Source organism: Bombina bombina, chromosome 3, assembly GCF_027579735.1.
Source record: "Bombina bombina isolate aBomBom1 chromosome 3, aBomBom1.pri, whole genome shotgun sequence".
NCBI lineage: Eukaryota > Metazoa > Chordata > Amphibia > Anura > Bombinatoridae > Bombina > Bombina bombina.
The window spans coordinates 1,075,201,483-1,075,219,015 of NC_069501.1; the positions used below are offsets into that span (position 1 = coordinate 1,075,201,483).

At 39.4% G+C, this 17,533-nt stretch overlaps 1 protein-coding gene across 1 annotated transcript in view; it reads left to right on the forward strand.

Moving 5' to 3' along the window:
* FNDC3A (fibronectin type III domain containing 3A) overlaps positions 1 to 17,533 on the forward strand; it is a 646,553-nt gene that overhangs the window by 528,976 nt on the left and 100,044 nt on the right. The window contains exon 15 of the mRNA XM_053708360.1: positions 5,145 to 5,283. Coding sequence (XP_053564335.1) covers positions 5,145 to 5,283 — 139 coding nt within the window. The remainder of the gene's footprint in view (positions 1 to 5,144; positions 5,284 to 17,533) is intronic.

Consider the following 17,533-nt stretch of genomic DNA (forward strand, 5'->3'; position numbering starts at 1 on the left):
CCCCTTCTCTTTGGCTCTCCCCCCCTTCTCTTTGGCTCCCCCCCCTTCTCTTTGGCTCTCCCCCCCCCTTCTCTTTGGCTCTCCCCCCTTCTCTTTGGCTCTCCCCCCTTCTCTTTGGCTCTCCCCCCCTTCTCTTTGGCTCTCCCCCCCCTTCTCTTTGGCTCTCCCCCCCCCTTCTCTTTGACTCTCCCCCCCCCCTTCTCTTTGGCTCCCCCCCTTCTCTTTGGCTCCCCCCCTTCTCTTTGGCTCCCCCCCCTTCTCTTTGGCTCTCCCCCCCTTCTCTTTGGCTCCCCCCCTTCTCTTTGGCTCCCCCCCCCTTCTCTTTGGCTCTCCCCCCCTTCTCTTTGGCTCCCCCCTTCTCTTTGGCTCCCCCCCTTCTCTTTGGCTCCCCCCCCTTCTCTTTGGCTCTCCCCCCCCCTTCTCTTTGGCTCTCCCCCCCCCTTCTCTTTGGCTCTCCCCCCCCTTCTCTTTGGCTCCCCCCCTTCTCTTTGGCTCCCCCCCTTCTCTTTGGCCCCCCCTTCTCTTTGGCTCTCCCCCCCCCTTCTTTTTGGCTCTCCCCCCCCCTTCTCTTTGGCTCTCCCCCCCCCTTCTCTTTGGCTCTCCCCCCTTCTCTTTGGCTCTCCCCCCTTCTCTTTGGCTCTCCCCCCCTTCTCTTTGGCTCTCCCCCCCCCCTTCTCTTTGGCTCTCCCCCCCCCTTCTCTTTGACTCTCCCCCCCTTCTCTTTGACTCTCCCCCCCTTCTCTTTGGCTCCACCCCTTCTCTTTGGCTCCCCCCCTTCTCTTTGGCTCTCCCCCCCTTCTCTTTGGCTCCCCCCCTTCTCTTTGGCTCTCCCCCCCCCCCCCCTCCTTGGCTCTCTCCCCCCCTCTTTGGCCCTTCTTCCTCCCCTCTCCTGCTCCCTCTCTGGCTCTGCATTCACATCGCGGGACCCCGCCCGGCCACGCCCCATCGCGGCGACACCCGCCCGGTCACGCCCCTCGCGACACCCGGCCACGCCCCTCGTGATGCTCGGCCACGCCCCCATCGCAACGCTCCCGTCGGCCACAAACAGCTGTGAGGTCTGGGGAGCGCGTGGCCGCTTCTCACGCAGCAGACCTCACAGCTGTTGAGTAGCTTACCTCGCGCTCCCCAGACCTCACAGCTGTTTGTGTACCTCGCGCTCCCTATCTCAAGGCCAAGTGTGTTTGTCTCTACTGTGCATGACAGCTTCGGACAAACACACTTGGCCTTTTATAATATAGGATATATATATATATATATATATACTAGGGTTGCACCGATACTATTTTTTTATGACCGAGTACAAGTACCGATACTTGTTTTCAAATACTCGCCAATACCAATTACCGATACTTTTGTCATGTGACAGTTTACCAAGCACAATACAGACTAATTATTTAAGATTCCTTCTTTAGAATTAGAAAGGACTGTAATTCAAAAGACATTATGAAATAATAAAAAAGTTTTATTTGTCACAAAGTTAACTGAACATGTTTATAAATAAAAATATTACAATAAAATATTAAATTTAAAGGGGTGATGCAATTGGGTTGTAGGGCTGTTATATAACATCAATCTGACATTTGTATGGAGGTTCGACTCTAAGTTGAACAGTCTTTCACTTTGCACACTACTGCATGGGGCAGAAAGATATTTTTGGGCCATTTTAGCCAGAGCTGGAAATCTGTTTATTAACTGCCCAGTTCTTCAGGGGTTTGTCTGAACGAGGTACAGTGATCTCTCCTACAATAATACAAATAACAGCAATTTGTATTGGCAGAACAGTAGTAAAAAATTTTTTTTTAGTTTAGTCTCCACTCCAGTTTAAAATGAAATGGGAACATGCAGTTTGAAAATACGCCACAAGATAGCATATGGGTAGGAAGTGGAGGTATCGGTTTAAGTATCGGTACATTTGCACGAGTACAAGTACTCATGCAAATACTTGGTATCGGTACCGATACTAGTATTGGTATCGGTGCAACCCTTATATATACATATACTGAGGCCAGGTAGGGACAATGTAAATAACCTACTTTAGTGATCAAACAATATCTATGTAGAATGTATCAGATTTCAATGTGTACAAACCTGTTGGAACACTAGCGTGTCCAACTCTAGGGGGCGCTTAAAGAGCTGAAATATATATATATTGTGAATGTATATACACAAATGTGGTAACTACTGTGATCACTAAATCTGCACAGTTAAAAAAGAACACTCAATCTTAAGGTCTCGGCAGCTCCTCTCCAAGCAAAACAAAAGGTATCAGAATATCTGTGAATGGAAATCACAAAAAAAGAGGGCGTCTCCTAGTGTAATACTGCGAGCGTAACCAACAATAGCAGTTCTTGAGAGAGAAAATATACTCACAAAATGAGCAGCAACTCAGATGCCTGATGAAACAGCTAGCACAGCTGAGAAACGCGTTGCAATCTGTCTGAAACATTGTTTTTATACACTTTAGGTATTGTACACACCCATTGGTTTTATATTACTGGCTTTAATAAAAAGTTTGGTGAACTTTTTGGAAACTTGAGTCTTACCTGTACATGATTTGGGCAATTCTGAGCCCCTACATCCTCCAGAGGATCAGTTTGCTGGGAAACTGTAATATCTCAGCCTGCGTCACCTAGCACATTGGTGCTGCTCATTTTGTGAGTATATTTTCTCTCTCACTACCTGCTATTGTTGGTTAAACTCGCAGTATTACACTAGGAGACGCCCTCTTTTTTTGTGATTTCCATTCACAGATATTCAGATTTCAATGTGGAAGCTCTGAAGTAAGTACTTAACCCCTTAATGACCGGACCATTTTTCAATTTTCTTACCCTTAATGACAATGGCTATTTTTACATTTCTGCAGTGTTTGTGTTTAGCTGTAATTTCCCTCTTACTCATTTACTGTACCCACACATATTATATACCGTTTTTCTCGCCATTAAATGGACTTTCTAAGGATACCATTATTTTCATCATATCTTATAATTTCCTATAAAAAAAATATAAAATATGAGGAAAAAATTGAAAAAAACACACTTTTTCTAACTTTGACCCCCAAAATCTGTTACACATCTACAATCACCAAAAAACACCTATGCTAAATAGTTTCTAAATTTTGTCCTGAGTTTAGAAATACCCAATGTTTACATGTTCTTTACTTTTTTTGCAAGTTATAGGGCCATAAATACAAGTAGCACTTTGCTATTTCCAAACAACTTTTTTTCAAAATTAGCGCTAGTTACATTGGAACCCTGATATCTGTCAGGAATACCTGAATATCCCTTGACATGTATATATTTTTTTTTAGAAGACAACCCAAAGTATTGATCTAGGCCCATTTTGGTATATTTCATGCCACCATTTCACCGCCAAATGTCATCAAATAAAAAAAAAAGTTCACTTTTTCACAAATTTTGTCACAAACTTTAGGTTTCCCACTGAAATTATTTACAAACAGCTTCTGCAATTAAGGCACAAATGGTTGTAAATGCTTCTTTGGGATCCCCTTTGTTCAGAAATAGCAGACTTATATGGCTTTGGGGTTGCTTTTTGGTAAGTAGAAGGCCGCTAAATGCTGCTGCGCACCACACGTAAATTATGCCCAGCAGTTAAGGGGTTAAATTAGGTAGCTTGTAGGGAGCTTGCAGGGTTAATTTTAGCTTTAGGGTAGAGATCAGCCTCCCACCTGACACATCCCACCCCCTGATCCCTCCCAAACAGTTCTCTTCCCTCCCCCACCCCACAATTGTCCCCGCCATCTTAAGTACTGGCAGAAAGTCTGCCAGTACTAAATAAAAGGAGTTTTTCTTTTTTTTAATACAAAAAAATAAAATGTTTTAGCTGTGATGGACTCCTGCCTTAGCCCCAACCTCCATGATCCCCCCCCCCCAGCTCTCTAACCCTCTCCCCTACCTAATTGCCGCCATCTTGGGTACTGGCAGCTGTCTGCCAGTACCCAATTTGCCCCCCAAAAAAGTGGTTTTTTTATTATTTTTTATTTCCATTTTAATTTTTTCTGTAGTGTAGCAGCCCCCCACAATACCCCAACCCCCTCCCCCTCCCAGATCCTCATATATTTATTATTATATTATTACTTTCCCCCCCCTCTTCCCACTCATTGGTGTCAGTGTGGGTAGGTAATCGCGCGCATGCGCGCGCACTCGCGCGCGCACGCGCATGCGCGCACCCGCACGCTCCCGGCACCCGGCGTGCACATTGCACTAACAGGAGCCGGATGCCGGGTAGCGATGGGCCGCCCACCCGCCTCCCTGTTGCGCTCCCACCCACCAACGAACCGGCCGCATCGCTACCGGTGCAGAGAGGGCCACAGAGTGGCTCTCTCTGCATCGGATGTTTCTAAAGGGTATTGCAGGATGCCTCAATATCGAGGCATCACTGCAATACCCTGAGAGCTGCTGGAAGCGATTGCGATCGCTTCCAGCACTCTCTTAGACAAGTGACGTACCAGGTACGTCCATTGTCACTAACTGCAAGTTTTTGCAGGACGTACCTGGTACGTCACTTGTCATTAAGGGGTTAAAGTGACACTGAACCCAAATTTTTTTCTTTCGAGATTCAGATAGCGCATGCAATTTTAAGCAACTTTCTAATTTACTCCTATTATCAAATTTTCTTCGTTCTCTCGCTATCTTTATTTAGAAAAGAAGGCATCTAAGCTTTTTTTCTTGGTTTAGAAGTCTGGACAGCACTTTTTTATTGGAGGATGAATTTATCCACCAATCAGCAAGGACAACCCAGGTTGTTAACCAAAAATGGGCCGGCATCTAAACTTATATTCTTGCATTTCAAATAAAGATACCAAGAGAATAAATAAAATTTGCTAATAGGAGTAAATTAGAATTTTGGTTCAGTGTCCCTTTAACAGTTCTTGCAGGAATTGGAAAAAATACATCTTAGTTAACTTGCAAGGAAAGAAGGCAAATTAAATAATGAAAATATGCTGAAAAGGTTTTTTTTTTTTTCTTTACTTTGGATAATTTTTATGTTCATTATTAGCATTTTTTATTCTGTAACAACTGTATCATTTTATAACACATTGCAATGTGCATCTTTGGTATTAAAGAATGATTAATTCAATAGTTTTGATGCATTGTCTTTTATTTAATGTTTGATTATGTTTTTAGGTCATTGCATACAATACAGAAGGTAAAAGCAGTCCGAGTGATGTTGTGGAGTTTGTGACTTGTCCTGATAAACCAGGTGCCCCATCAAAGCCCTCTGTTAAAGGAAAAGTGCATGCACAGAGCTTCCGAATAATTTGGGGTAAGTCACGTTTACTTAAAATAAACATAAAAAACAGATTGTGTTAAAAATAAAAACAGCAAACAACTTGTTTATAGCCACTCCCTGCAGCTAAGTAATGGAGCTGACATTACAAAACTTACGTTCTACTGTCACATGAGTTTTGCTGCAAAAGTCCTCTACTAAACATGGGCTAGAAACTGCAGTTATTGCAGGAGTGTCCTAGAAGCCACTTCAAAGGAAACACTACTCCTTTGCATTTCTGTAGAGACCACAGCCCCTTTTGTGGGGCTGTGACAGGAAGTAATGAACCCTGCAAACTTTTAAGTTAAAAACAAACAGTTATGCAGTTATGTATTGCAGTTATTCCTACTATGTATAACCTTATATATATATATATATATATATATATATATATATATATATATATATATACATATATACAGTATATATTTTAAAATATATAATGCCTTTTTATTACAGCAATGTAACTTGTAGGTGTTTGAACTTGACTGCTGTATAAAAGTGTATTCAAATATACAGATTATTGAGATTTAAATTTGAAAAAAGACCTCCGTTTTAAATTCCATTTTTAATTTGTATATATTATAGTTTGATATAGATTTTTTTGTTTTGCGCATACATTAAAGGAAAATGTAAGTCAGATTAAACTTTCATGATTCAGACCATACGCATACAGGAAAAAAAATCTACTTCTGTTATTATAAAATGTAATGTATGCTCTCGGTATGGTCATGAGCAATATGGGCCAGATTACAAGTGGAGCGCTATTTAACACTCTTGCTCGAGCGTTAACTGCGCTAGAAGTAAGCTTTTCTCTTGTTAAGTGTATCCAGTCCACGGATCATCCATTACTTATGGAATATATTCTCCTTCCCAACAGGAAGCTGCAAGAGTCCACCCACAGCAAAGCTGCTATATAGCTCCTCCCCTAACTGCCATATTCAGTCATTCTCTTGCAAGCCTCAACATAGATAGGAGGTCGTGAGAGTCTGTGGTGCTTTCTACTTAGTTTATTCTTCAATCAAAAGTTTGTTATTTTTAAATGGCACCGGAGTGTGCTGTTTATCTCAGGCAGTATTTGGAAGAAGAATCTGCCTGCGTTTTTCTATGATCTTAGCAGACGTAACTAAGATCCATTTGCTGTTCTCACACATTCTGAGGAGTGAGGTACTTCAGAGGGGGAATGGCGTGCAGGTTTTCCTGCAGATAAGGTATGTGCAGTAAAATATTTTTCTAGGAATGGAATTGACTAAGAAAATACTGCTGATACCGAAGTAATGTAAGTAAAGCCTTAAATGCAGCGATAGCGACTGGTATCAGGCTTATTAATAGAGATACATACTCTTGTAAAAATGTGTTTTAAAACGTTTGCTGGCATGTTTAATCGTTTTTTAACATATGTTTGGTGATAAAACTTATTGGGGCCTAAGTTTTTTCCACATGGCTGACTTAAATTTTGCATAGAAACAGTTAACTGAAGCTTCCCACTGTTGGCTGTGGCAGTTTGTTGTGTCTGTTTTTAAAAACGTCTATGTCGTTTTTTTTTTTTATCTGTTTTTTGCATTAAGGGGTTAATCATCCATTTGCAAGTGGGTGCAATGCTCTGTTACCTTATTACATGTACTGTAAAAATTTCGTTTGTTTTACTGCCTTTTTTTCACTGTTTTTCAAATTTTGACAAAATTTGTTTCTCTTAAAGGCACAGTAACGTTTTATATATTTGCTTGTTAACTTGATTTAAAGTGTTTTCCAAGTTTACTAGTCTCATTATTAGTCTGTTCTAACATGTCTGACATAGAGGAAGCTCTGTGTTCATTATGTTTTAAAGCCATGGTGGAACCCCATCTTAGAATGTGTACCAGATGTACTGATTTCATGTTAAACAATAAAGATCATTTTTTGTCTTTAAAAACATTATCACCAGAGGATTCTGTCGTGGGGGTAGTTATGCCGACTAACTCTCCCCACGTGTCAGACCTTTTGACTCCCGCTTTAGGGACTCACGCTCAAATGGCGCCAAGTACATCAAGGGCACCCATAGCGTTTCTTTTACCAGGGGATTCTGTCGAGGGGAAAGTTATGCCGACTAACTCTCCCCACGTGTCAGACCCTTCGACTCCCGCTTCAGGGACTCACGCTCAAATGGCGCCAAGTACATCAAGGGCGCCCATAGCGTTTATTTTACAAGACATGGCAAAGGTGGTGAATAATATTCTGGCAGCAGTATTAGTCAGACTACCTGAAATTAAAGTAAAGCAGTTAGCTCTGGGGGTAGATACAGAGCATACAGACGCTTTAAGAACCATGTATGATACTACCTCACAATATGCTTAGTCTGTGGGTAATTTTTTATTTTTTTTTGACTCAGGGAAGATGATTTAACCTGATTCTGATATTTCTACATTTAAAATTTATGCTTGAGAACCTCCACTTGTTGCTCAGGGAGGCTTTGGCTGCTCTGAATGAATGTGTACAATCGCAGGGACAGAGAAATTGTGTAGACTGGATAAATAATATGCAGTGCCGGTGTGTACTGATGTTTTTCCAATACCTAAAGAGGTTTACTAAAAATTTTTTAATAAGGAATGGGATAGACCAGGTGTGCCGTTCTCTTCCCCTCCTATTTTTTAGAAGAATGTTTTCTAATAGTTACCACCACACGGGACTTCTGGCAGACAGTTCCTAAGGTGGAGAGAAGAGTTTCTACTCTAGCTAAGCGTACCACTACCTCTGACGAGGACAGTTGTGCTTTTTAGATCCAATGGATAAAAAATGTTTATTTAACAGGGTTTTATTCTGCAGCCCCTTGCATACATTGCTTCTGTCACTGCTGCTGCGGCGTTCTGGGTTGAGTCTCTTGATGAGGCTTTACAGTTAAGCGACTCCATTGGATGAATATATTTGACAAGCTTATGCTAGCCAATTCCTTTGTTTTCTGATGCCTTGTTCATTTGACTAGACTAACGACTAAGAATTCTGTTTTTTACTATACTGGCGCGCAGAGCGCTATGGCTTATATCATGGTCAGCTGTCGTGACTTTAATAAATAAGCTACTTAACTTCCCTTCAAGGGGCAGACCCTATTCGGGCCTGGTTTGAAGGAGATTATTGCTTATATCACTGGAGGAAAAGGTCATGCCCTTCCTCAGGATAGGAATCAAGGGCCAAAAAAGGTCTAATTTTCGTACCTTTTAAAAACTTCAGGGCAGGTGTGGCATCCTCTTCCTCTAAGGCAAAACAAGAGGGAATTTTTGCTCAGTCCAAGGCGGTCTGGAGACAATCGGACCTGGAACAAAGATAAGCAGGCCAAGGAGCCTGCTGCTGCCTCTAAGGCAGCATGAAGGAACGGACCCCTATCCGGTAACGGATCCTATAGGGGGCAGACTTTCATTCTTTGCCCACGCGTGGGCAAGAGATGCCCAGGATCCCTAGGCATTGGAATTTATATCCCAGAGATATCTTCTGGATTTCAAAGATTCCCCCCCAAAAAAAAGGGGAGATTTCGCCTTTCACAATTATCTGCAAACCAGATAAAGAAGGAGGCATTCTTACATTGTGTACGAGATCCATCCAGTTCCAAGAGAGGAACAGGGACAGAGTTTTTACTCAAATCTGTTTGTGGTTCCCAAGGAGAGGGAACCTTCAGACCTATTTTGGATCTAAAGGTCTTAAACAAATTCCTCAGAATTCCGTCATTTAAGATGGAAACTATTCGTACCATCTTAACTATGATCCAGGAGAGTCAATAGAGGACTACAATGGATTTGAAGGATGCTTATCCTCACATTGTGATACATAAAGATCACCATCGTTTTTCAGGTTTGCCTTTCTAGACAGGCATTACCAGTTTGTAGCTCTTTCCTTTGGGATATCTACAGCCCCAAGAATCTTTATGGAGGTTCTGGGGTCGCTTTGGCGGTCCTTAGACCGCGGGGCATAGAAGTGGCCCCTTATTTAGACGACATCCTGATACAGGCGTCAAACATCCAAATTGCCCAGTCTCATACGGACGTAGTACTGGCATTTCTGAGATCACATGGGTGGAAAGTGAACAAGGAAAGAGTTCTCTATCCCCAATCTCAAGGGTTTCCCTCCTAGGGACTCTGATAGATTCTGTAGAAATGAAAATTTACCTGATGGAGTCCAGGTTGTCAAAGTTTCTAAATTTCTGCCGTGTTTTTTCATCCCATCCGCGCCCTTCGGTGGCTCAGTACATGAATGAAATCGGCTTAATGGTAGCGGCAAGGGACATAGTACCGTTTGCACGTCTACATTTCAGACCGCTGCAACTATGCATGCTCAGTCAGAGGAACGGGGATTACACAGATTTGTCCCCCTGTTAAACCTGGACCAAGAGACCAGAGATTCTCTTCTCTGGTGACTATGTCGGGTCCATCTGTCCAAGGGTATGACCTTCCGCAGGTCAGATGGGACAATTGTTACAATAGATGCCAGCCTTTTAGGTTGGGATGCAGTCTGGAACTCCCTGAAGGCTCAGGGATAGTGGACTTAGGAGGAGACCCTCCTTCTAATAAATATTCTGGAACTGGGAGTGATATTCCATGCTCTTCAGACTTGGCCTCAGTTAGCAACTCTGAGGTACATCATACTCAGTCGGACAATATACACGACTGTGGCTTACATCAGCCATCAAGGGGGAACAGAAGTTCCCTAGCGATGTTAGAAGTCTTACAATAATTCACTGGACAGAGACTCACTCTTGTCTATCAGCTATCCATATCCCAGGTGTTGAGAACTGGGAGGTGGATTTTCTAAGTCGTCAGACTTTTCTTCCGGGGGAGTGGGATTTCCTCCGGAGGTCAAGACCAAGCAGGAGAGGGCTTTGGTGTTTTTGACAGCGCCTGCGTAGCCACGCAGGACCTGGTATGCAGATCTGGTGGACATGTCATCCTTTCCATCACGGTCTCTGCTTCTGAGACAGGTCCCTCTACCTCAGGGTCCTTTCAACCATCTAAATAGAATCAATCTGAGATGGACTGCCTGGAGACTGAACGCTTGATGTTATCAAAGCATGGCTTCTCCGAGTCAGTCATTGATACCTTAATACAGACATGAAAGCCTGTCTCTAGGAAAATTGAACATAGATATGGTGTAAATATCTGATTGTTATGAATCCAAGGGTTACTCATGGAGTAAAGTCTGGATTCCCAGGATATTATCTTTTCTCCAAGATGTTTTTGAGAAAAGGGTTGTCAGCTAATTCCTTAAAAGGGGACAGATTTTTACTCTGTCTATTTTTTTGCACAAGCGTCTGGCAGGTATTCTAGACGTTCAGGCATTTGGTCAGGCTTTGGTTAGATCCAAGCCTGTGTTTAAAACTGTTGCTCCGCCATGGAGCTTAAACCTGATTCTTAAGGTTCTTCAAGAAGTTCCGTTTGAACCTTTTTTGTTCCATAGATATCAATCTTTATCTTGGAAAGTTCCTTTTGGGTAGCTAATTCCTCGACTCGTAGAGTCTCCAAGTTATCTGTGTTACAATGTGATTCTCCTTATCTGGTCCTTCGTACGGATAAGGTAGTCCTGCGTACCAACCTGGGTTTTTTCCTAAGGTGGTATCTAACAAGTACATCACTCAAGAGATAGTTGTTCCATGCTTGTATCCTAATCCTTCCTCAAAGAAGGAACGTCTATTACACAATATTGGACGTGGTTTGTGCTTTAAAGTTTTACTTACAAGCTACTACAGTTTTCATCAAACGTTCACCTTGTTTGTTGTCTATTCTGGACAGAGGAGAGGTCAAAAGACTTCAGCAGCCTCTCTGTCTTTTTGGTTAAAAAGCATAATTCATTTAGCTTATGAGACTGCTGGACAGCAGCCTCCTGAAGGGATTACAGCTCATTCTACTAGAGCTGTGGTTTTCACTTGGGCCTTTTTTTAAATGTGGCTTCTGTTGAACAGATTTACAAGACGGAGTCTTGGTCTGCGCTTCATACTTTTCAAATTTAACAAATTTGATACCTTGCTTCTTCGGAGGCTATTTTTGGGAGAAAGGGTTTTTTACAGGCAGTGGTAACTTCCGTTTAAGTACCTGCCTTGTCCCTCCCATCATCCGTGTACTTTAGCTTTGGTATTGGTATTCCATAAGTAATGGATGATCCGTGGACTGGATACACTTAACAAGAGAAAACATAATTTATGCTTACCTGATAAATTTATTTCTCTTGTAGTGTATCCAGTCCACAGCCCACCCTGTCACTTTAAGGCAGGTAATTTTTTCATTTGAACTACAGTCACCACTGCACCCTATGGTTTTTCCTTTCTCTGCATGTTTTCGGTCGAATGACTGAATATGGCAGTTAGGGGAGGAGCTATATAGCAGCTTTGCTGTGGGTGGACTCTTGCAGCTTCCTGTTGGGAAGGAGAATATATTCCATAAGTAATGGATGATCCGTGGACTGGATACACTACAAGAGAAATAAATTTATCAGGTAAGCATAAATTATGTTTTTGCGCGCTTTAGTTTGCGCTCCTATTGCAAGTTGAAAGTAAACTGTTTATGCTTGCGCACTAACCTGATGTGCTTAAAAGGCTGACTTTAGAATATCACGCATGTGTTAACCTCTTCCCCCATAGAAGTCAATGGAGCAAAAAAAAGTTGAAAAAACCCCTATTCGTGTGCAAACACAATTGCATATTCTCAATTGCGCCAACCGGACATGAAAATATGAATATTTCACATTCCATTGTTCTTCACATAGAAGAATATGTTCTATTTATTCATAAATGCATATATATATATATATATATATATATATATATATACGTATATGTTTTTTTCTAAAATATATATTTATACCTATATGTATAGATGATTATATATAGGTATAGCTATATATAAAAGAATATCTATTAATAAATACATAGAACATATTCTGCTATGTGCAGAACATTGGAATGTGAAATATGTACATAAAATACACAGTTTAAGACTCTATTAAATATGAAAATTGCATAAATATGCTTTTCCGGGGGCGGAGCCAACTGCCAATATGGATTGTCGCAGAGAATAGGAGCTCCGTTGAGAAGTAGGTTAGGGAGGATCACCTACATAAGTAGAGCACTGCCAATTGTACCGGAATCGCCTTCACCTAGCGCCAACTTGTCCCAGATCCTTATGGCACCTCGCCATCACAACAGCTTTGTTGTGATCCATGCATAGACACATGAGGCCCACAGAACCACCAACACCGGCCGCTGACGCCAGCCTCATCCCGACCAGACTATTACACTCAGGTGAGCAGCCGGATGACACCTTGCTTCCTCTTGCGACCTACAGGTCCGAAATCTACTTTATACTAGTTTATATCACCTTTAAAACTCAGAAACACTTTGCTGATTATTCAACTAGTTAGTCTCTGGGTATATGTTATGTTTTATGTTATGCCAGAATCTAGTATATAAACCAGGTGTCTTAAGTGATACATATGCTTCAAGTGTCTCTTAGATACTCTAGCATACTGTATGCTATTGATGGCCCAGACATATTTTTCCTTTTATTGACATTGAGCCCCATAGCTAAACCTGTATTTATCTCAATATTATATATTTCTGCGAACTATCTGGCATGTCTAGTACATATAGTTTGTTGTTCCACCAGTAGTCAACGAGCTTTCGGATGATACTAACATTACAATTGTAGCATTAGTGGTGTTGTATTAGACAAGTTTGGTGAAAAGTAAAATGTGTATATGTGCGCTACAGCAGCTACGGGGTTTTTGGTGTTATAGTTTAAGGAAATCTTTAGTTAGATCAAATTGTATTATTGCAATATAAATAAAGCAATGTCTTTGATTTAAATAAAAGTTAAAGAAATTTATTGAATGTTTTTTGCTTAACAAAGTTACTCTGTACTTGTTTCTAGAACACCTTTAGTGTATTAAAAAATACACTTCTACCCTTAAAAATAGTGTGATATATACAATTCTAAAAATTATAGTATAATATACACAATTCTACAGTGTGATATACATACTTTACACAAATTATTTCATACACACATTGGTTCCAAAAAAGAACAAAATAGTAAATATAGAGGTTTTTCCACAGGTTAACATATACAGTCTTTCCTTAATTTTTGCTGATTTGTTATATGGAACTTTTCAAATCAATGTCCAATTCCTAAGTGTTTTTCTTACAGGTTAGTTTTGGATAATTGTTCCAACAAAGTGCCACACTACAACGGGCTAATACACCTCTTGGTGCTTACCTTACTCCAGTTGTGGAGACTTGCCATACACTCAGCCAAGCACAGGTGTCTCTATAGCTCCGTTCGGTTGGTACTTCTGGGTTGGTGACGTATTCAATTGTATATACTACTACAGGAAGTAGTTCCGTGACGATTACTCTGCGCAGAGTTTGTTGGTTTCTTTTCGGGGGAAAAGAGTCCCTCCTTTAATCCGTCTCAATCCTTTGTGTATATTGAACAATTTTGATGTCAGCAATCAGTAATAGTACCATCAACACGTTTCGCCGTTGTACACGGCTTTATCAAGATGGGTGAAGACTATTATCGGTGTCCTTATAAACATATGTCTTACAGGTGATTGGTTAGCCAATTTGCCTTTATATCCGGTGTTTATTCTTAAGGTGGATATTAGTAAAGGTGGAATCTCATGATATTTGATATATTCATTCATAAAAAATTGTATTACAAAGGTCTAAAGAATTTGATTACAGGGTTCAAAATACAACCAGGTTAACTTTAACATCAGCACAACAGATTTGGGAGAATTAATGTCTAGTTTAGAGAATTTATTAACTAAAGAGTTAAAACAAAAAACAGAACTAGCTTTTTTAGAGAAATATGTAACCACCAAAATTATACCAAGGGGTTTAAGATTAGAAAAGAAATTTACATTTGAACTCAATGATGAGCCCAAAAATGAATGGTTTGACATCTTAGAAAAAGCCTCCTTTGGGCTAATAGAAGTCATTAAAAAATCGAGGACTCTCAATTTAGAGGATTAAAAAACTAAGATAGATATAAAAGATGATCTGTTTAAAAATAAACAAAAGTGGATCATTGACAAATTAAACGAGACTAATAAAAACATACAAACAGTCAAATGGCGTAAATTTCATAGGGACCAACAGGACTATCAAACACATATAACATCGACTGACACACAGGATAATATAGACATTGATGTGAATAATCATTCTGAGACAAATAATAAAAAAAACGATACCCCATAATACACATACCAATTTAGAATGGAGATACAATAACAGGGGACAAAGGCCAAATGATTACAATTCGAACCATAATCAAATGAGAAGATATCAGAAAAAGAATGACTATAAACCTAGAATGTATAATAGAGGACACTATAGAGATTATGCATCAGATCCAGTAAATAGGATGGGAAGATATAGACCCAATCATGAAGAATGGGCAGAGAGGGATAATGGTTATCACTATACACCTAGATCAATACGAAATTCGCACTACAATAGGATAGATAGTGACTGGCAAGATACCAGTAATTACATTAACAATCAGAATCACAATGCTAGAAACTATAGTAGCTATAATGATAGGAATATAAATCACAGTAATTATAATGGTAGGAATGAAAATCACAGGAGTAAAAATAAGAATGAAGAAAACCAGTATTTCATAGAAATCACTATAATAGAGATGATGATAGTCACAATCACCACTTCCAAAATGAGAGTAAACAAAGACATTTGAAAAAGAAGGAATGGACTATTCCATTGAGGAATAGATTTAATCCGATACAAACGGACGATACACTAGATCACAATGACACAAGTAGACCAAGCACATCATGGGATTTTTTAGGTGTAGGAACACCATTAGATCAAAGAAAAATAAGAACAAAAAGAAGCCTAGAGGAGTTAGAGGAAGTGGAAAAAGACGAGCAATCCAAAAAGAAATGGAGATAGAGAAAACAGGGATATTTAACTTAAGTCAAAAAACACTCTCAGAAGACGAGAATAAAGTTATAAAGTTAGGTTTAACATTTGCACCAACAGCCAAACTAAACAAGTTTGAAACCCATATACACATAAAACTATTTCTCAGAAAACTTACTTTGAAGAGACACTTCATTAAAAATCCATTAGAGAAACAAGTTATTAACACTCCGAATGAGATTACATACACTGATCTCAAACCAAAGTCAAAATTCTATCCATTATTCAGGTTATTGAGGTTTTTGAAAAATTAGTTTCATCAGAGGTAGATAAGATCAAAATTGGAGACAACAAGAAGATTAGGCATAACATTACTAAAAAAGAATGAGATACATTAACTAATTTACAAAAAGATAGAGATATAACTATCAAACCGGCCAACAAGGGATAGTTATTATGGACACAGTAAAATATGTAGCAGAAGCCAATCACATTCTGAATGATACTAACACATATCAAAAATTAAAACTAAATCCCATGAAAAATACAAATATGAAGTTATACACCATTCTAAAGAAAGCAAAGGATGAAAAATTAATAAACACAAGAGAATTTGACTTTATATATCAAAAGTTTCCAAAAATGGCAATGATTTATTTCTTACCTAAAATCCATAAAAATGCAATGGACCCACCTGGATGCCCAATAATATCAGGGATATCTTCTATATGTTCTAACTTGTCACAATACATAGACAGACAATTACAGAGATATGTGCAACAGTTACCTTCCTATTTAAAAGATACGACTGAAGTTTTAAATATACTCCAAGATCTTGAATGGAATGACAATTGCATATTAGCCACTAGCGATGTTAGCTCCCTCTATACAAGTATCAAACATGAGAAAGGCATTGATGCAGTTAATTGTTTTTTAAAAAGTGAAAATGTATTACAACATAGACACAATCAGTTTATTTTAGAGTGCATCAATTCCATTTTGACCAATAATATATTTGCCTTTATGACAATTTATACTTACAAGTTCAAGGAACCGCGATGGGCACGAGGTTTGCACCTAGCTATGCTAACCTATTTATGGGTAAGTGGGAAAACCATTTCATCCAGGGGCATAGTCTAGGTGCAAACCTCGGGCTATTTAAAAGATACATTGATGATATCTTGATCGTTTGGAAAGGCAGTGAAGAAAGTCTGACATCTTTTTTTGAAGATATGAATTGTAACAATCTAAATTTAAAATTTACATTCAACTTTAGCAAACATATGATAACTTTTCTAGATCTAGATATATTTATTGACCAAGGGGAATTAATAACTAAAAATCACTTTAAAACAGTCAATGCTAATAATTATATTCCAGCAAACAGTTGTCATTTGAAACGCTGGATAGATAACATCCCTAAAGGACAATTCCTGAGAATAAGGCGCAATTGTTCTAAACTATCTGATTATGACTCACAAGTAGAGATTTTGGAGAATAGGTTTTTGCAAAAAATATATAACTCAGAAGCCCTAAAAACAACCATTTCCACAGTTAGGGACATAGAGATGAAAGACACTCTCAATAAAACACAGACTGCAAAGATTATCACCAAAGAGGTCCTAAAAGTACAATTTTTTACTAATTATAACTGTCACTATAAGGATTTAGTGAAAATACTTAATAAACATTGGCACCTCATTAGAGCTGACCCTATTATAGGTGACTTAGTATCAGAAAAACCAACTATCATCTATAGGAAGGCTGCAAATAATAAAAGTATCCTTGCTCCTAGTGATTTCAATAAAAAAACACAACAGCAGAAATTACAGGACAGAGACCTCCTAGGTAATACATTATGTGGATATTATCCCTGTTACAGCTGCAAAGCCTGTCAACATAGCACCAAGTGTAGAGAATACTCGTCCACTAATACAGGCAAAAAATATAAAATTAAGGATACAATTAGATGTAGCGATAAAGGGATACTATATTTAATTCAATGTTTATGTGGAAAACAGTACTTTGGAGAAACCTCTAGAACCCTACGCACAAGAATAAGAGAACACCTTAATATAATTAAAAAAGGAGACCAAGAAACTCGCTTATATGAGCATTTTAGGGTGAAACATCAGAATAACATCAAAGATCTAAAGTACTGGGGTATACGTAAGATTAAAAAACCCTGGCGAGGAGGGAACTTTGACCAACTCTTATTGAGGAAAGAGGCAGAATTAATCTATGAAATGAAGACCTTACATCTACAAGGTTTAAATTCTGAGCTAGACCTTAACCCTTTCATTCTGGACTAATTTAAGATGATTATCAAACCCTTTTTATAAAAAG